The sequence below is a fragment of the Onychomys torridus genome, chromosome 13 (assembly GCF_903995425.1).
Source record: "Onychomys torridus chromosome 13, mOncTor1.1, whole genome shotgun sequence".
Taxonomy (NCBI): Eukaryota; Metazoa; Chordata; class Mammalia; order Rodentia; family Cricetidae; genus Onychomys; species Onychomys torridus.
Genome location: NC_050455.1, coordinates 51,394,283 through 51,408,525, shown reverse-complemented (window position 1 = coordinate 51,408,525; position 14,243 = coordinate 51,394,283). Strand labels below are relative to the sequence as shown.

The window sequence follows — 14,243 nt, the reverse complement described above, 5'->3', positions numbered from 1 at the left end:
AGCAGAAATAACAGCTATTTCCAACAGTGTGAATTTTTGAGGAAAAATCATGCCAAACTAGGTTGATGTTTGTGAAACATAAGCCAACAACAACAAAAAGACAAATAGCCAAAAGTCGCAATAAATGTCAATAGAAAATAAAGACATTGCTAAGGATCAGTGCCACTCCATGATGGAGCTGGCTACCTTACAAGGTAGTTGCCAGGAAATATCCAAGTACACACTGAGGCCCCCAGAGGAATGTTTACCCCACAAAGACATTAAATCTACTTCCATATGTGAGATTCCTGATACTATAACTAAACACCTAAGACAAGTCAACTCAAAAAGACAAAAGGTTTGTTTGGTGTTTACAGCTTTGGATATAAGAGTACTTTCACAGACCTCACACATCCTCCCATACTGTTAAGTCACCTCTGCAGTACTTATGCTACCTAACAGCATGTGAATGCTCAGGCTGCATTCTTAGGTGAGTTAGAACTCAAAATAGTAACCACAATTCCCCCTGCTGTATATGTAATCTGACAGTGGATGGATGCACAGTAGTGGGGCCTACAGGGAGGGAGGCTGATGGCCTTCTCGTATCCTTAGAGAAGCCCAGGCTTCCCATCTTGATAGCCTCACATCCCATGGGAGTTGGGGATAGAAGTCTGAGAAGCCTGGGGAGCTGAGGCTGAGAGTCTCCTCTCTGTTATATCTGCCACATTCCCTTTCTATGGCAGCCTAGATTCCAGGGCATGGGTAAGTCAATGTGGCTGGAACAACCTGTTACAAAGGGCCATAAATGGAGGAATGGCAATCTGAGGCCTTGGTTTTCAATCTGCCATGCACATTTGCTGAGCACCATCTGTGTGGCCAGGATTCTGCTACAGCATGCAAAGCCCCAAAGCATGGGGTCTTGCGGTCCAGTGAAGGCACATATGAATAACTTGTCTCACAGTACGTACATGTACAATAGGTGCTTTGCTAGAGAGCAGCTTCTAGGAAAAGACTCACCAGGAGAAAGAAAGGGAGTCTTCACTCAGTGAGTTAGTGGAAAGTCTGAGTTGGCTGGGAGAGAGAAAGCATCTACTTTTCTGCTTCTCCCCTGCCACAATCCATGTCTCCTTGCCTCTGCTGCCCCCAGGGATCTTGCTGGAGGCTTTTAAGGCCTTGGCAACTTTCTTTACTATCTGAGAACTCCTGCTTAATTCTGCTGATCTGAGTCTTTCCCAACCTCAAGTGTCAAATTTGACATTTCTTTCTCACAGGCCTCCCCTGGCCCCCGATTTGGTCCACATCTTTCCCCAGGGCCTCCCCAACTCTCTGCATTGCCCATCCAGGACTTAGCACACTAAGACCTTAGATTTCTCTGTTGGAAGCTCTGTGATATGATCATCATAATGCACTCTGTGAAGCAAGGACAATTTCCTGAAAGGCAAAGTTCTGCCATGAACTTAAGAGTGTGAACTGCTCACTCCTGTGCCAACTTTACACGGATTCCCACGTGGCCACTTCCCAACATGCCCTGGGAAGCTAATTAGATATCTAACAGGAACAGCACTCTGGCTTTCCAGTCTTCCAACAATAAAGCATTGAGCTCCCTAGGAAAGTGAGGAAATAGCCAGGGACAAAGAGTTGGCAGGAAGATCTTCACTATAGTCTGTCAGGGAATGCAGATGGGATAAATTAGAGTCTGGTTCACCATACAGAGGCCCACCTCTAGTAACAGACTTCTTACTGACAAAGTCCCCCCGTGGTCCATGACATCACATAGAGAAACAAGGAAAACTCAAGAGACCCAGCTGGCAGTTGTTCATGGCAGAACAACTCTCAAGGTAACCCATTACTACATTATCTCCATGGGTTCCTTCAAGGTTCTGATCACCTCTTTAGGCTCTTTGTGGTGATTGACCCTTCAACACGAGTATCAGAGGACAAACAACCAGACCCCAACCACAGCATCAGCTAACCTGTAAAGTAACTCTAAAAGGAAAAAGCCTGCACAGGAGTAGCAAGCAAGGTCACTCATGTGCCTTGGACACTATACCTCCTTCTCAGGCAAAGCCATCTCCTTCACTCGCCTGCCATACTTGGGGGACACTTACTGAGTCTGTGGTGTGAACAACAGAAGTGTGTGGATACAGCCTGAGCACTGTGCCAGCCCTTGTTCCTCCCCCACACATTCCTCCTCTCCTCTCAGTGGCCATGTCCAGCACTCAGAGGGGCTTTGTCGGTCCCTGGCCACAGAGAGAGCCATGATGGTACAGCTTCACCCCTTGATGCCATGAGGTCTCTGACCCGTGTAGAGAGGCATCAGGAACCGCGTTCTCCAGTGCTGTGAGGGAAACACTCCCCCTTGTGTGCCCCTGCCTCCTTCCGCTTCTGTCAAGCCCTGATGATTCTTTCTAATTCCTTGTATTATAGAGATACCCTCAGCCCCGGGGCCAGAAGAAGAAGAAAGCGGTGAAATACGGCATGGGCGGCATGATCATTGTCCTGCTCATCTGTATCGTGTGGTTTCCGCTGCTCTTCATGTCTTTGATCAAATCTGTCGCAGGGGTTATCAACCAGCCCCTGGATGTGTCCGTCACAATCACCCTAGGAGGGTATCAGGTAATCTAGCTTCCCACGTGTTTTGGAACCTCTCCTAATGCAGTGTTTTTACATGCGCGCACTGACTAGGGAGTGTAGTGGTGGTTCCCGATGCCAGTTTTCTTTCGTGTGTTGTTGTTCGTTTCGAGACAGGGTTTCTCTGTGTAGCCCTGACTGCCCTGGAACTCAAAACTCACAGAGATCCGCCTGCCTCTGCCCAAGTGCTGGGATTAAAGGTGTGCACCACCACGGCCCGGCTGATGCCAGAGTTTTAGCTAAATGTTCACTGATCAGCAGACACATGGCGTATGAACGGAAGTGCATGTACTCGATGATAGAGTAGTTCCGATGCTGAGGATGTACAAGAGCCTGGGTTTGATCCCCAGCACTGCAAATATTAACAACAACAACAACAACAATGATAATAAACAGTTCATTGGTTTTGAGCATAAGACTAATCAGGGCAAAAAGAGATCTCTGAGGCCAACTGCCTTCAGGGAATCAGTAGTTCATAACTATGAAATGTTTTTATTTTAACCCAAATGTGAGGAAGTACCGGGTAGTGCTGACTGGGCCATGTACCTTCGTTTTCCAGCCTATCTTCACAATGAGTGCCCAGCAAAGCCAGCTGAAAATTATGGATGGTGCAAAATATAAAGCATTCCTAAAGTCTTTCGCCACCAACACCGTAAGTAAATGTGTGCAGAATTCCATGTAAGTTCCCTTGCTGGTCATCAGGCAGCTAGATAGCTCTGCTGTGCCCTCTGGTGGTGAGAAATTTTTCAAAAATCATCAGCCTCATTTGGCACCCGACGACTAGCCACCAGCTACTTGGATAACCTAAGAAATATAAGTGACAGCAAACACAAGTTTAATTTAGAACATTTTAATGAAAATTCAACAGAGTTTTACTCATTTAAACACATGCATATGGTTTTTAAACTGGTGATATTGATCTTTGATTGGCCTGCCTGTTCTAGGAAGCTTGAATTAAGAAATTAATTCAAAATACAGGAAAGTAACAGGTAAGTACTTGCTTAAACGCACATTGTTTTTGATAGCAGAAACTGAAGTGATTTGAGTGCTTAAGAAAACTGACTGGTAAAGGAAATCATACCAAATACATTGCATAAATCTGGTTGGCACTGGTTCCCCCAGCAGCCATCCTGAAAGAAAAGATCTGCACTTCTGACCATATTTATGTTACTTGTTGTATAACCTGATGTGACAATTTCCTAAGCAATTTCTTTGGTGATAAAAAAAAAAATGTCTTTAAAAATCCTATGACTTTCATGACAAGTCCTCAAGTAAAACTTAGATGGAAAAAGAATCCGACAATTATATTTGAAAATGTGAAGAAGTATGCCCCTTACTACAGAAGACCATCATAGTATGCTGATGGTGGAATTGTAGCTGATGTTGCCCATGTCTCTATCGTTCATATTCCAATAATTATGATAACACTATTTGCATCATAAAAAAGGTTTCACAAATAATAGTTTCAATTTATAGAAACAGGTGCTTTTCTTTAAAATCATCATCGAAAGTTTATACCTGCAAAACTAACCTCAACATCAGCATCCCTGAGGACAGGTATGGGTGGATTAAACCCATCCCCTGTGAGAATGACATACTTCCTTAGTGCGTGGATTGCTTGGCAGTGGGGGAACATGATGTGAATTATGAGGTTCTCCTTTATTGATGGGTACGAATGGTTAAATAGATGTTGGGCACGTGACTGGAGCTGCCGTGTTCATGCTCTGGGAACCTCAAACCTGGGCACCATGTCAGCATTCCTTTCTAGGGAGACCGTCTTTGTGAAATCGGTTAAAGGAAAGATCAGTTGCTTCCTTTGTGAGCATCGTGAGTAGAACCCACTTACACGCGTGTGTTTGTGTGCATGCAGGGTGCTATGCAATTCCTGGAGAATTATGAGAAAGAAGACATAACAGTAGCAGAACTGGAAGGAAATTCAAATTCTTTGTGGACCATCAGCCCTCCCAGTAAGCAGAAAATGATACAGGAGCTCACCGACCCCAGTAGTTCCTTCTCTGTTGTTTTTTCATGGAGTATTCAGAGGTAGTTACTGTGTTTCCGTGCATCCTTCCCTAACCCTAATCTTACCTCAGGCTGGGGGAGCAAAGAGTAGCACCAGTCGACACGATCGTTTCACTCGGTCACTTTCCTTTGATGCTAAAGCTTACATTTTGTTTATGAAATATGGCTTTCCTAGGAACCAATGACCAGCCTAAGGATGGCTTAGTTTTGTTTGTTTGCTTTTGTTTTTGTGTTTTTAAGAGAGGCCAGCAATGAATTCTGTGAGCAAGACAGAAAAGCAGAGAAAGCATGGAAAGAATGGTTTAGAAATAGAGTCAGGGTGCACAGCTAAGATCTCCAGGAAAAGGTGACTCTTGGTCTGACTGATAGAAATCTGCAGAGTTGGCAGTCTTGGGTCCCCAGGGGCCTCCCTAAATGACGGGAGAAGCCTTGGGAGGTCTGTTATGTGGGTGTGAGGTTTGGGGGTACCTTAGCAGTTGTAGAAGCCAAGAGAACCAGCTGAGGTTCTTCCCTTGCCCCACCAGAGCCAAGCCTGAGCATAACCCCTGACTTTGCCCTTGTCTGGGAAAACTAAGTGCGTCTTTCTAAAAGTTCCTGCCTCTGGACATGTCACCCAGTGCTTCAGTCATGCACACTCCAGGAACCTCAGCACAACAGATCATGGTTACCTAGTTTCCTAGGTTACCTAGTTTGTCACAGTCTTGAGGACCAGAACCCCAGGAAACTCACTCATCTGAAGCCATGACTTGAACTTCCTGGCTTTTAAGAAATCGTAACAGCTCACGCTTGTCACTTGAGAACTCAGAAAGCTGAGGCAGGAGAATTGCAGTAAGTTAGAGGGCAGCCTGAAAAACACAGCTAGCTTGGGCTACAGAGTGAAATATTATATAAAACAACTAAACAGCAAAATGAAGGAATCATGATGAATCCTGAGGAAATCTTAGACTCTAAAGTGAACTCACAGGAAAATTGGAAAATGCCGTTTCAAAAAGGTCTTTTAGAGTGCTTCCCGTAATCTTATTTTCTCCTTAAGGTCTCCATTCCCTTAATTCCAAAAATTTGTACCAGAGGCCAGAAACTTGGCTTCTGTCCTTTGCATTGAAGAGCTACCAAACCATAGCAAGAAGAAAAGTAACTTCTGATTAAACATTGTTTTGTAAAAACAGGGTCTGCTGGTTACCGTGGAGACTGACATCATTGGTTTTATCTGAAAATGTCTCTGAGATTCCTATGACCTCATCATGACAGTTGCTGCTTGGCCAGCAGGCTCTAATTCCTCTAATCTGTCTTAGGGTGTTGAAGTCTCCATCAGTTATTAATTTGACCATTTAAGAGGGGGGAAATGGAGGTGGGGTGACCAGGAAGGTTGGGAGGGAAAAATCTAGACTCACTGAAAACTTGGTGAGATACAAAAGTTGAGTCAAGTGTGTATGAATCTCTCTTCCAGACTTTAGAGCAATCATTAATGTTAAGCATTCTTTTCTTTTCTTATTCCTTCCTTCACAGAAATATGACTCTGGGTGCAAAAGCAGAAATAGCAACCGATAAGCTTTCTTTTCCTCTTGCAAGTGAAACACGAAATAATATCGCTAAGATGATCGCCGGCAATGATACAGAAAGTTCAAACACGCCCGTGTGAGTTGTGTGACCCTGTGATTACAGCTGTCATCAGAATGTGACGTTAGCACCAAGTTTCTCTGTAGAGGCTTAGAAAGGAATTCACCTTGTTTGAGAATGCAAGCGAACCTTGATTGACAGGCCCCATTTTGCTAGATTGAAGACAGGTCTCCATCCCAGGATTCTGTCTCCACTTTGCCTGTAGTTATGCATCTGTTGTTAGTGACAGTTACTGTGGGGTAGCTCCAGGGACACTCTCCATCCATGGTGCCATCCTTCGGTCCTTCCACCAGGAGACACCCTGTTCTCCCACTCTCCGTGACCAATGCCTGCTGCAGGGCAGCTCTCTCCCACAGTCCCTAGTCCCTATTCCCTGTCCACTGAGGTGTCCCTGTGATGACCCCCATATGTCAGAGGTACAGAAACCCCTCAGGTTCTCCTAGATCTACCTGTCCATCACAGTCTGACCCAGTGTTTGCTGCGTCCCCCTGCCCCAAAGGTCACTGCCTTAAAGGGGTAGGGCAAGGACTTCACTTCAATGATCCGGGCTTTCTGTCATCCTGTCTACCACCTGATCTAGGTACCCAGTGAGACCGTTCACCTTCAAAAGAAGGAATCAGGCTGGACATTGCCTTATAGATTGCTTCTGGTGTTGAAACCTGCTCTTCACTGCCTCTGTCTCCCAGCCTAGCAGACATTGACCTTATCTCTGAGTAACAAACCTTGCTCCTAACTGACACTAATCATCAAAAGCCAAGGACAGACCCCTTCCTCCTATGAATGTCACACTGGCTGAATGGGTTGGGAAGACAGACAGGGAACAGAAAATTGTTAGAGGGGAAAACAGGCTCTGTTTCAAACTGACATAAGATAATAAGAAGAGAGGAAAGATATATATATATCCAAAACTGATACCATGTGTCCACTGGCAATTTTCCCAGCTTTTTACTGCAGGCTGTCGTGGCCTCATGCTGATGCATTGAACATGAGGATTACTAGGACACAGCCATTTGACTTAGGATACTTAGCTATTCATTAACTTCATGAATCCCTGATGTTCAGGGGCTCTTAAAGACCATCAGTGCCCCATGCTCCACCATTTCCAGATGAGAGAACACAGAGTCAGGCAACCCCTGTGAGACAAACAACACTTAGGGTCCAGGTCACGTGCTCTGTCCTCAGGCTCACTCTCCACCAGAAAAATCCTCTTAACTGTAGGTATTTTTGAAATACAAAAAAAAAAAAAAATATTAAAGTCAGAAAAGAAATAATTGCTAAAGATAATTGTTAAAACATACTAGTCAGAGGGGGGAAGTCGTTTTTTAGTAACAGGTCACAAATGTAAGAACGGCTAGCAGCTACTTTCAAACTACATGTATCATGACTTACATGTATGTTTGGATAGAAGGGATTGAGTCTCAGCTTTGGTGAGCTGTGGTTATAATAAGGTCCCATAAATTAAGATGGTTATATGTTATATTGTGGTATGAGGACTTTCACCTTCGTTTTCTATAAGGTTTTTTTTTAAAAAAAAAAGCAACAAAAACATTTAGCTGTGGAAACTAAAGTTCATCTCTTTCTTTTCTTAATGTGCAGGACAATAGAAAGGATCTACCCGTACTATGTGAAGGCACCCAGTGACGCAAACTCAAAACCTATAAAGCAACTTCTATCTGGTAAGAATGGGAAGCCATTTCAGAACTGTGCAGATCTTACTTTCATTCAACTTTGGAGGTCTGTGTTTCAAACATTTAGCAATCTACTTTCTAGTTTTGGTCTTATCCTGTCTTACAAGAACCATAAAACCTCTGCCTTCTCTAGCTGAGAGGAGTCGTGAACATACCTGTGAGCCATGTTCTTCATTTTCTTCTCGTTGATCAAAATCCCTGACTCATCCAAACCCATGTTTTATGTCTTTGCTTACTGTTCTCTGAGCAACCAGATTGCTTACAGAGAATTGCCTCATGCATTGGTAAGCATGATGGTTTCTCCCACTAAAAACAATAAAAATAGCATGAGATGTGCTTGACTGAGCCCTAGGGTCAGTACATACCAATAGTGTATTTTAGTTATTGGATTATTCCAGCACAAGAGTGATAGAAGGAAGCCATTGTCTTGAGTGACAGCCATATGCCCCATGATACTTCGGTCAACCACAGACTACATGCCTATATAACATTTATGCATAGCAGTGTACACCACTGAACCTGGTTACTAGCAAACATTGCATCTGGGTTTATGTGACTATGATGCTGGCACAATGACAACTTTGCATCAGGCCATATCCTGTTGCTGAATGACTGTATTTTACTTATAGAATTGTTTGACATCACTTCTTGAAGTCACTGAACCTTTAGATAAACGTGAAATATAATGCAGGTACCCAGTGTGTATCCATTCACCATCCTGAATGAAGCGCTCTGCACTAGGCACCATGATAGGTACTGGAGACTAGGCTCCATGATGCTCACATTCAGCCAGTGAGCAGTTATAGGCTCCCATGGAGATGGCCGTAGTGAGTCATGAGGACCAATGAAGGTCAAGTTCATCTCTGCCTGTTGTTCTTCGTCAACAATAAAATGAACATGCTTTTATAAGTAACTTCAAAGGGCATGGGGGAAATTTTATATTTCCTTTTATAACAGAAATATCTGTAGGACTGTTTAGCCTGAGAAAACAAATAGATCCTTCTGAAAAAAAAAAAAAAAAAAAAAACTGAGTGAGTTTTCAAGCTTTTCCTGGCCACCATTTCAGCAGACGACCTCCCCACTGGCTGACAGAACAGATTAAATACAACCCAGTAGCTGCTGCTGACAGACCTTCTATCTCCTTGTAAAGCATCTTATTTCACAAGACCCTTCTTCCGTCCACGTAGGTTCAAAGAGAGCTGTGCCCTCTCTCTACTTTCAAGGCCAGTCTCTCCCCAAGCCCCACTCCCAGTCCTCTCTGTCTTCCATCCGGCCTGTCATGGAATTCCCTCCTTCCTTACACTCAACGAGGTCACCACAGACATATGTAGCCTAAGCTGATGGTTGTCCCCAGTGGAAATAGACGGATACCTGAGGTGTGGATGGCACATATGAGCACATCCACAGTGGAACTAGCTCCAAACCTAAAACTCTCTGGACCAAGGGCCAGATGGTCCCTTGTGACTATCTTTGGGTCTGGAGAACCATAGTTATTGCTAAACCCCCAAAGTCCTAAGTTAATAATAATAGGTGGCATCGTTTTGAAGAACTTCTTGCTATCAGCCCTTCCTAAAATGAATGCCTCTATTCACTTCCTCCACATACTGGAGCCAGCAAAATGTGGCACTCATGCCATTTCCTCTTTAAGCTGTTCCAGATTCTGTCAATCAGAAGTGGCTCTCTCCAAGGGAATAGACCTTGAGGAAGCTGGCCTTGTGCTAGCTGCCACATGACCGTAGTTGTGTACATAGTCTTTTCCCATTAATATATGGAACATTATTACATGGCATTCTATGACCCCTCAATGCCTGGTAGAGTGCCTTCCTTCTGGCGAGGTACTTACCAAGTGCTGGCAATATAAATGAATCCACTGGTTGCATCAGAGGTCGATGGTGAGGGTTTTTTGTGCACTCGGTTTGCTGGATGATCAGCACAGCTACTTAGGGGGTGGACCCTCCATCACTCTTTGTGGTTTGGCTGCTTTACGTATGTGTAGCAGTGACAAAACTCTCCTTGGAGTGGTGCCTAGTGAGTGCTCACTTCCTGTCCACTTGCTTGTCATGTCCCTGTGTCTTTCACATTCTGGAATTGTGTACTACGTGTGTGGACTGGGTCTGGCCCTCTGGGACCTTCTAATTTGCATCAAATCCCGAGACTCTCATGCTGCCTTCATTTTGTTTTTCCTCCTCTTCCAGAAAGTAATTTCATGAATATCACCATCATTTTGTTCAGAGACAATGTCACTAAATCCAACAGTGAGTGGTGGGTTCTCAACCTGACCGGAAACAGGATATACAACCAAGGGTCCCAAGCCTTGGAGCTGATTATCTTCAATGACAAAGTCAGCCCCCCGAGTCTGGGCTTCTTGGCTGGCTATGGGTAAGGAAACATAATGATTCATAGTTATAACGTCTGAACGTTGTGAGGCTGGAATAGCAGCCTTTTTTCTCCTAGGAGTTGAGTTGTGTCTCTACACTATTAAAAGTCACAACACCATGCCCTTGCATTTCAAAGCACAGGGACAAGAGGTCCAATGACATCAGAATGCCCTGTGTGGCTCACACAGCCTGGAAGACTCCTTTGTTTTGTGCCTTCTTATTATGGCCCAGTTTCACACAATTCAGTAGCGTGTTACCACTGTTTCTCTTAAATCGCTTTCTGGCCCTAAGCAAATGGATTCAATAGTCACCGCAGTTTTGAACGATCTAGACCACTTCCTCACCTTCTAGTGCCTCAATATCACAGTCCAATACAATATAATCCCTTATCCTCATTAAGGTGCAAGTACAGCACGTTACATTTTTTCAAAATTAACCTTATTAAAATTTTTTTCATCCACTATTTAAAACAGGCATCCAGACATGATTGTTAAAGGGAAAAGAGCTATTTTTAAAAAAGTACATGCAATGCCATTGTGTTCCTACCCAATATGCTGCATTTTATCCCAGTATAAACATGTGTTCCTAGCCATATTAATTGTTGGGGGACTATTTCTCCTTGCTATCTCTTTCAGTATCATGGGATTATATGCGTCAGTTGTCCTTGTAATTGGGAAATTTGTTCGAGAATTCTTCAGTGGGATCTCTCACTCTATCATGTTTGAAGAGCTTCCAAATGTGGATCGAATTCTGAAGTTGTGCACAGACATATTTTTAGTCCGGGAGACAGGGGAACTGGAGCTGGAAGAAGATCTCTATGCCAAATTGATATTCCTGTACCGATCACCAGAAACCATGATCAAATGGACTAGAGAAAAAACAAACTGATACCTTAAGAGCCAGACTGCAAATGGAGTTATCATTTGAATTTTCTTTTTAATTAAGAAAAAGCACAACACTCTCTGAAGAGCTAAGCATTTCTAGTCTGGCAGCAACCGTTTCTCTCTGGCAGGAGGCTGAAAGAAGTTGGTTTTCTCTGTCATGAAAAGCCATCCTGCACAGGAAGGCACTGTTGTAGTTCTTCGTACTCCCATGTCTCTGAAATCAGGGCTCTTTGCTTTAGAGTTTTCTCAGTCAACAGTGTCTTGCATCCTTATCGGTTATGGGAAAGGTTCACGTCGGGTCCCTTCCCTCGGAGAAAAGTGGAAGGCACCTGTGTCTTACTCTCTGGGGACCTCACCCTTCTGGGGACCTCATGGTCAAAGTGCAACACATAGCTCTTCCCACCACTGGGGGAACTGCTGAGCAGAGACCTCCCCCCTCCCCCAGCCCTCAGCAATAGGAGGCAGCAGCACTGCCCATGTTTCTAGAGGAGAGACAGGACGGTGACCCAGAAGATGGTGGTGGATGGTCAAGCCTCATTCTAAGCAAAAAGATAACATTAGTGATACTCCTACTGCCTTATCTCAACTGAAGACTAGTAAGAAATCTTTCTATTGAACACCAGTGACTTCTCAGGAAAAAAAAAACACTCAGCAAAGCAACTACTTGGACTCCTGCTTTGAGGTCGGGTGGTAACCACCCCCAGGTAGCGGTGACCATTCTGCTTCAGATGGCTCCTGTTGCACCAGAAACAGAAGGACGGCAGTGGTCAGCCCAGCCTGATGGGAAGGAACACCTTGGCTTTGTAACTCCAGTGACTGAGGCCACAGGGCTCTTCTGCCTCCCCCACCCCCCCACGTGCTTTCTCCCATTTTTTCCGTGATTTAAGGCAGTGGTTTTTCCAGGATGACTTTTCCTTGCTGTTTTTCAGGCATATCAGAGTTTACATATTCCAATTCACATTTTTACATCTAAGACGGGTTTTTTTAAGTTCATTATTATGAAAGAAATATGTATATTGAGCTTGGGGAAATAAAAAAATGGCCTTTTCTTAAATTATTATCATTGGAAACACAACCTCTTCATGAATTAGCAATGTAGCATGAAAATTTATTATTGAAATATAGTTTTCATTCAATATTAAAAATCAAGTTTCTGAGAAGAACCATTGAATGGGCTAGAATCTGTCAAAAACCACTCCTGTGTACTTTGGGTTCAGGACCGACTTAAAATAAAGCACATCTTGCAAAGTCACCCAAGGAGTACTCTATTTATGTATTCATTATTTATCTGTTTGTGCTTTTCGTGGAAGAGGAAAGTGGTTGTTTTCCATATAGCATACCAAGAATTAAAATAAGGTAAGAAAGCACTTTTTGTTAATTTCCTTTGTCCCACGGGTGCTCCACGTGGACAATATCAACAGGGAGCAAAGAAATCACAAAGAGGAAGCAATGATGGTTGATATGGAACTTTTTTTAATAGCAGATCTCAAATAATTTCTAGTATTTTCTGGAGAACTGAGTAGTACAGGTTTGTTCTACAGTGTGCCTCGGCCTGACAACATAAACTGTTACAATCAATCATTGTGGTCATAAAAATCAAGTCACTTAGTCACTTAGTTGCAGAGCTCTCTGCAACTAGAATTGCAGCTAGCCAAGTGGGCCACCCATGAGAGTTCACAAACCCAGCAGCCCCTTCAGACACGCCTGGTTCCCCTTTCATCCACTAATGAGAATGCATATAACCCTGCTCATCCCCAGAGGTTGCTGCATGTATGGCCCAGCCCAATACCTGCTAACGGTCTATGCATCTCTATTCCCCTCCTTAACATGGGGTAGTTCTGTCTGTCATGGTGTGGGATATAGGTTTTAGAGGGAAGAATGGGGCATAGGGAATGATGATACCTTGGGTGCTAGGCTGTATGCTCTTGGACTGTCCAGAAGTCCTCTACACAGTCTTTAACCTTAGCATCCAACAAAAGACTATATTCCAGTTCAGAGTGAGTTCAGTGCTATCTTGGACAACATAGTAAGACTCTGTCTAAAACTCAGAATAAAATTGGAGCTTCAAAATATGGCTCAGTGGTAGAATACCAGTACTATTCCAGTAATAGCTATCAATATTCATCTTCATCTATGTGCAAAGAGAAGCATCTTTGATGAAGGTTGAGAGATGCACTAATTTAGGGGTATAAAGATAAGGACTTTAGCCAGGCAGTGGTGGCACACGCCTTTAGTCCCAGCACTTAGGAGGCAGAGGCAGGTGGATCTCTGTGAGTTCGAGGCCAGCCTGGGCTACACAGAGAAACCCTGTCTTGAACAAAACAAAACAAAACAAAACAAAAGATAAGAACTTTGGGGGGCAGTTTAATAACTGCACATTTACCAGAGTAATAGTTTTGAGTTCTCCCTTAGGGCCTATGACCTCACCAGTCATAGATTTTTGACTCAGTTAACAAACAGTACCAGGCATGTGGAATGGTCCTTAAATCCAGTCAGAAAGTAAGTGGTTGGTGACTCCCGTAAGATTCATGCCACTGTTTCAGCAGTGGGCATATCCTGCCAGGCAGTTCCCAAACAGCATTTCTTTTGTGTAGGATAGATGATTGATAAAATTACAGTCAACTACATAGACACAGAGATGTACTTGATCAAAACACCTTGCATAAGTACCCACATTTGCAAAAACTTCTCCTAGAAATTATTGTATTATAAACTCCACAAGGGATATGTGTATTACACTTGCCTGGGTGCTGATGAGGGTTACAATTGTTCTCTAAACCCTTCATCACTATTACATGTCTTCCTTGAATAAAGTGGCATGCCGGTATTCATACTGAATGGAAGGTATTGTTTTGACAAAGTTATATACAAACCAAAGACAAAATGGCCATTATTCTCCAGATTCATAGATTAGTCAGGGTTCCCTAGAGAAACGGACTGAAAGAATGAATATAGATTGAAAGGGGATTTATTAGATTGGCTTACACAGTACTGTCTGGAGACCCCAGCAGTGGCTGTTGTCACACGAGGGAGACAGGCTGAGA

General features: G+C 43.6%; 1 protein-coding gene across 3 annotated transcripts in view; it reads left to right on the top strand.

Annotated features, from left to right (window-relative positions):
• The window catches only part of Piezo2 (piezo type mechanosensitive ion channel component 2), a 376,725-nt gene extending 364,297 nt beyond the window's left edge, over window positions 1-12,428 (top strand). For all 3 annotated transcript variants that reach the window (XM_036205320.1, XM_036205319.1, XM_036205318.1), the window contains 7 exons: window positions 2,407-2,595; window positions 3,170-3,262; window positions 4,481-4,653; window positions 6,139-6,267; window positions 7,846-7,925; window positions 10,133-10,316; window positions 10,951-12,428. In XM_036205320.1, coding sequence (XP_036061213.1) covers window positions 2,407-2,595; window positions 3,170-3,262; window positions 4,481-4,653; window positions 6,139-6,267; window positions 7,846-7,925; window positions 10,133-10,316; window positions 10,951-11,203 — 1,101 coding nt within the window. In that variant the 3' untranslated portion in view covers window positions 11,204-12,428. The remainder of the gene's footprint in view (window positions 1-2,406; window positions 2,596-3,169; window positions 3,263-4,480; window positions 4,654-6,138; window positions 6,268-7,845; window positions 7,926-10,132; window positions 10,317-10,950) is intronic.
• The last annotated feature ends 1,815 nt before the right edge of the window (window positions 12,429-14,243 follow it).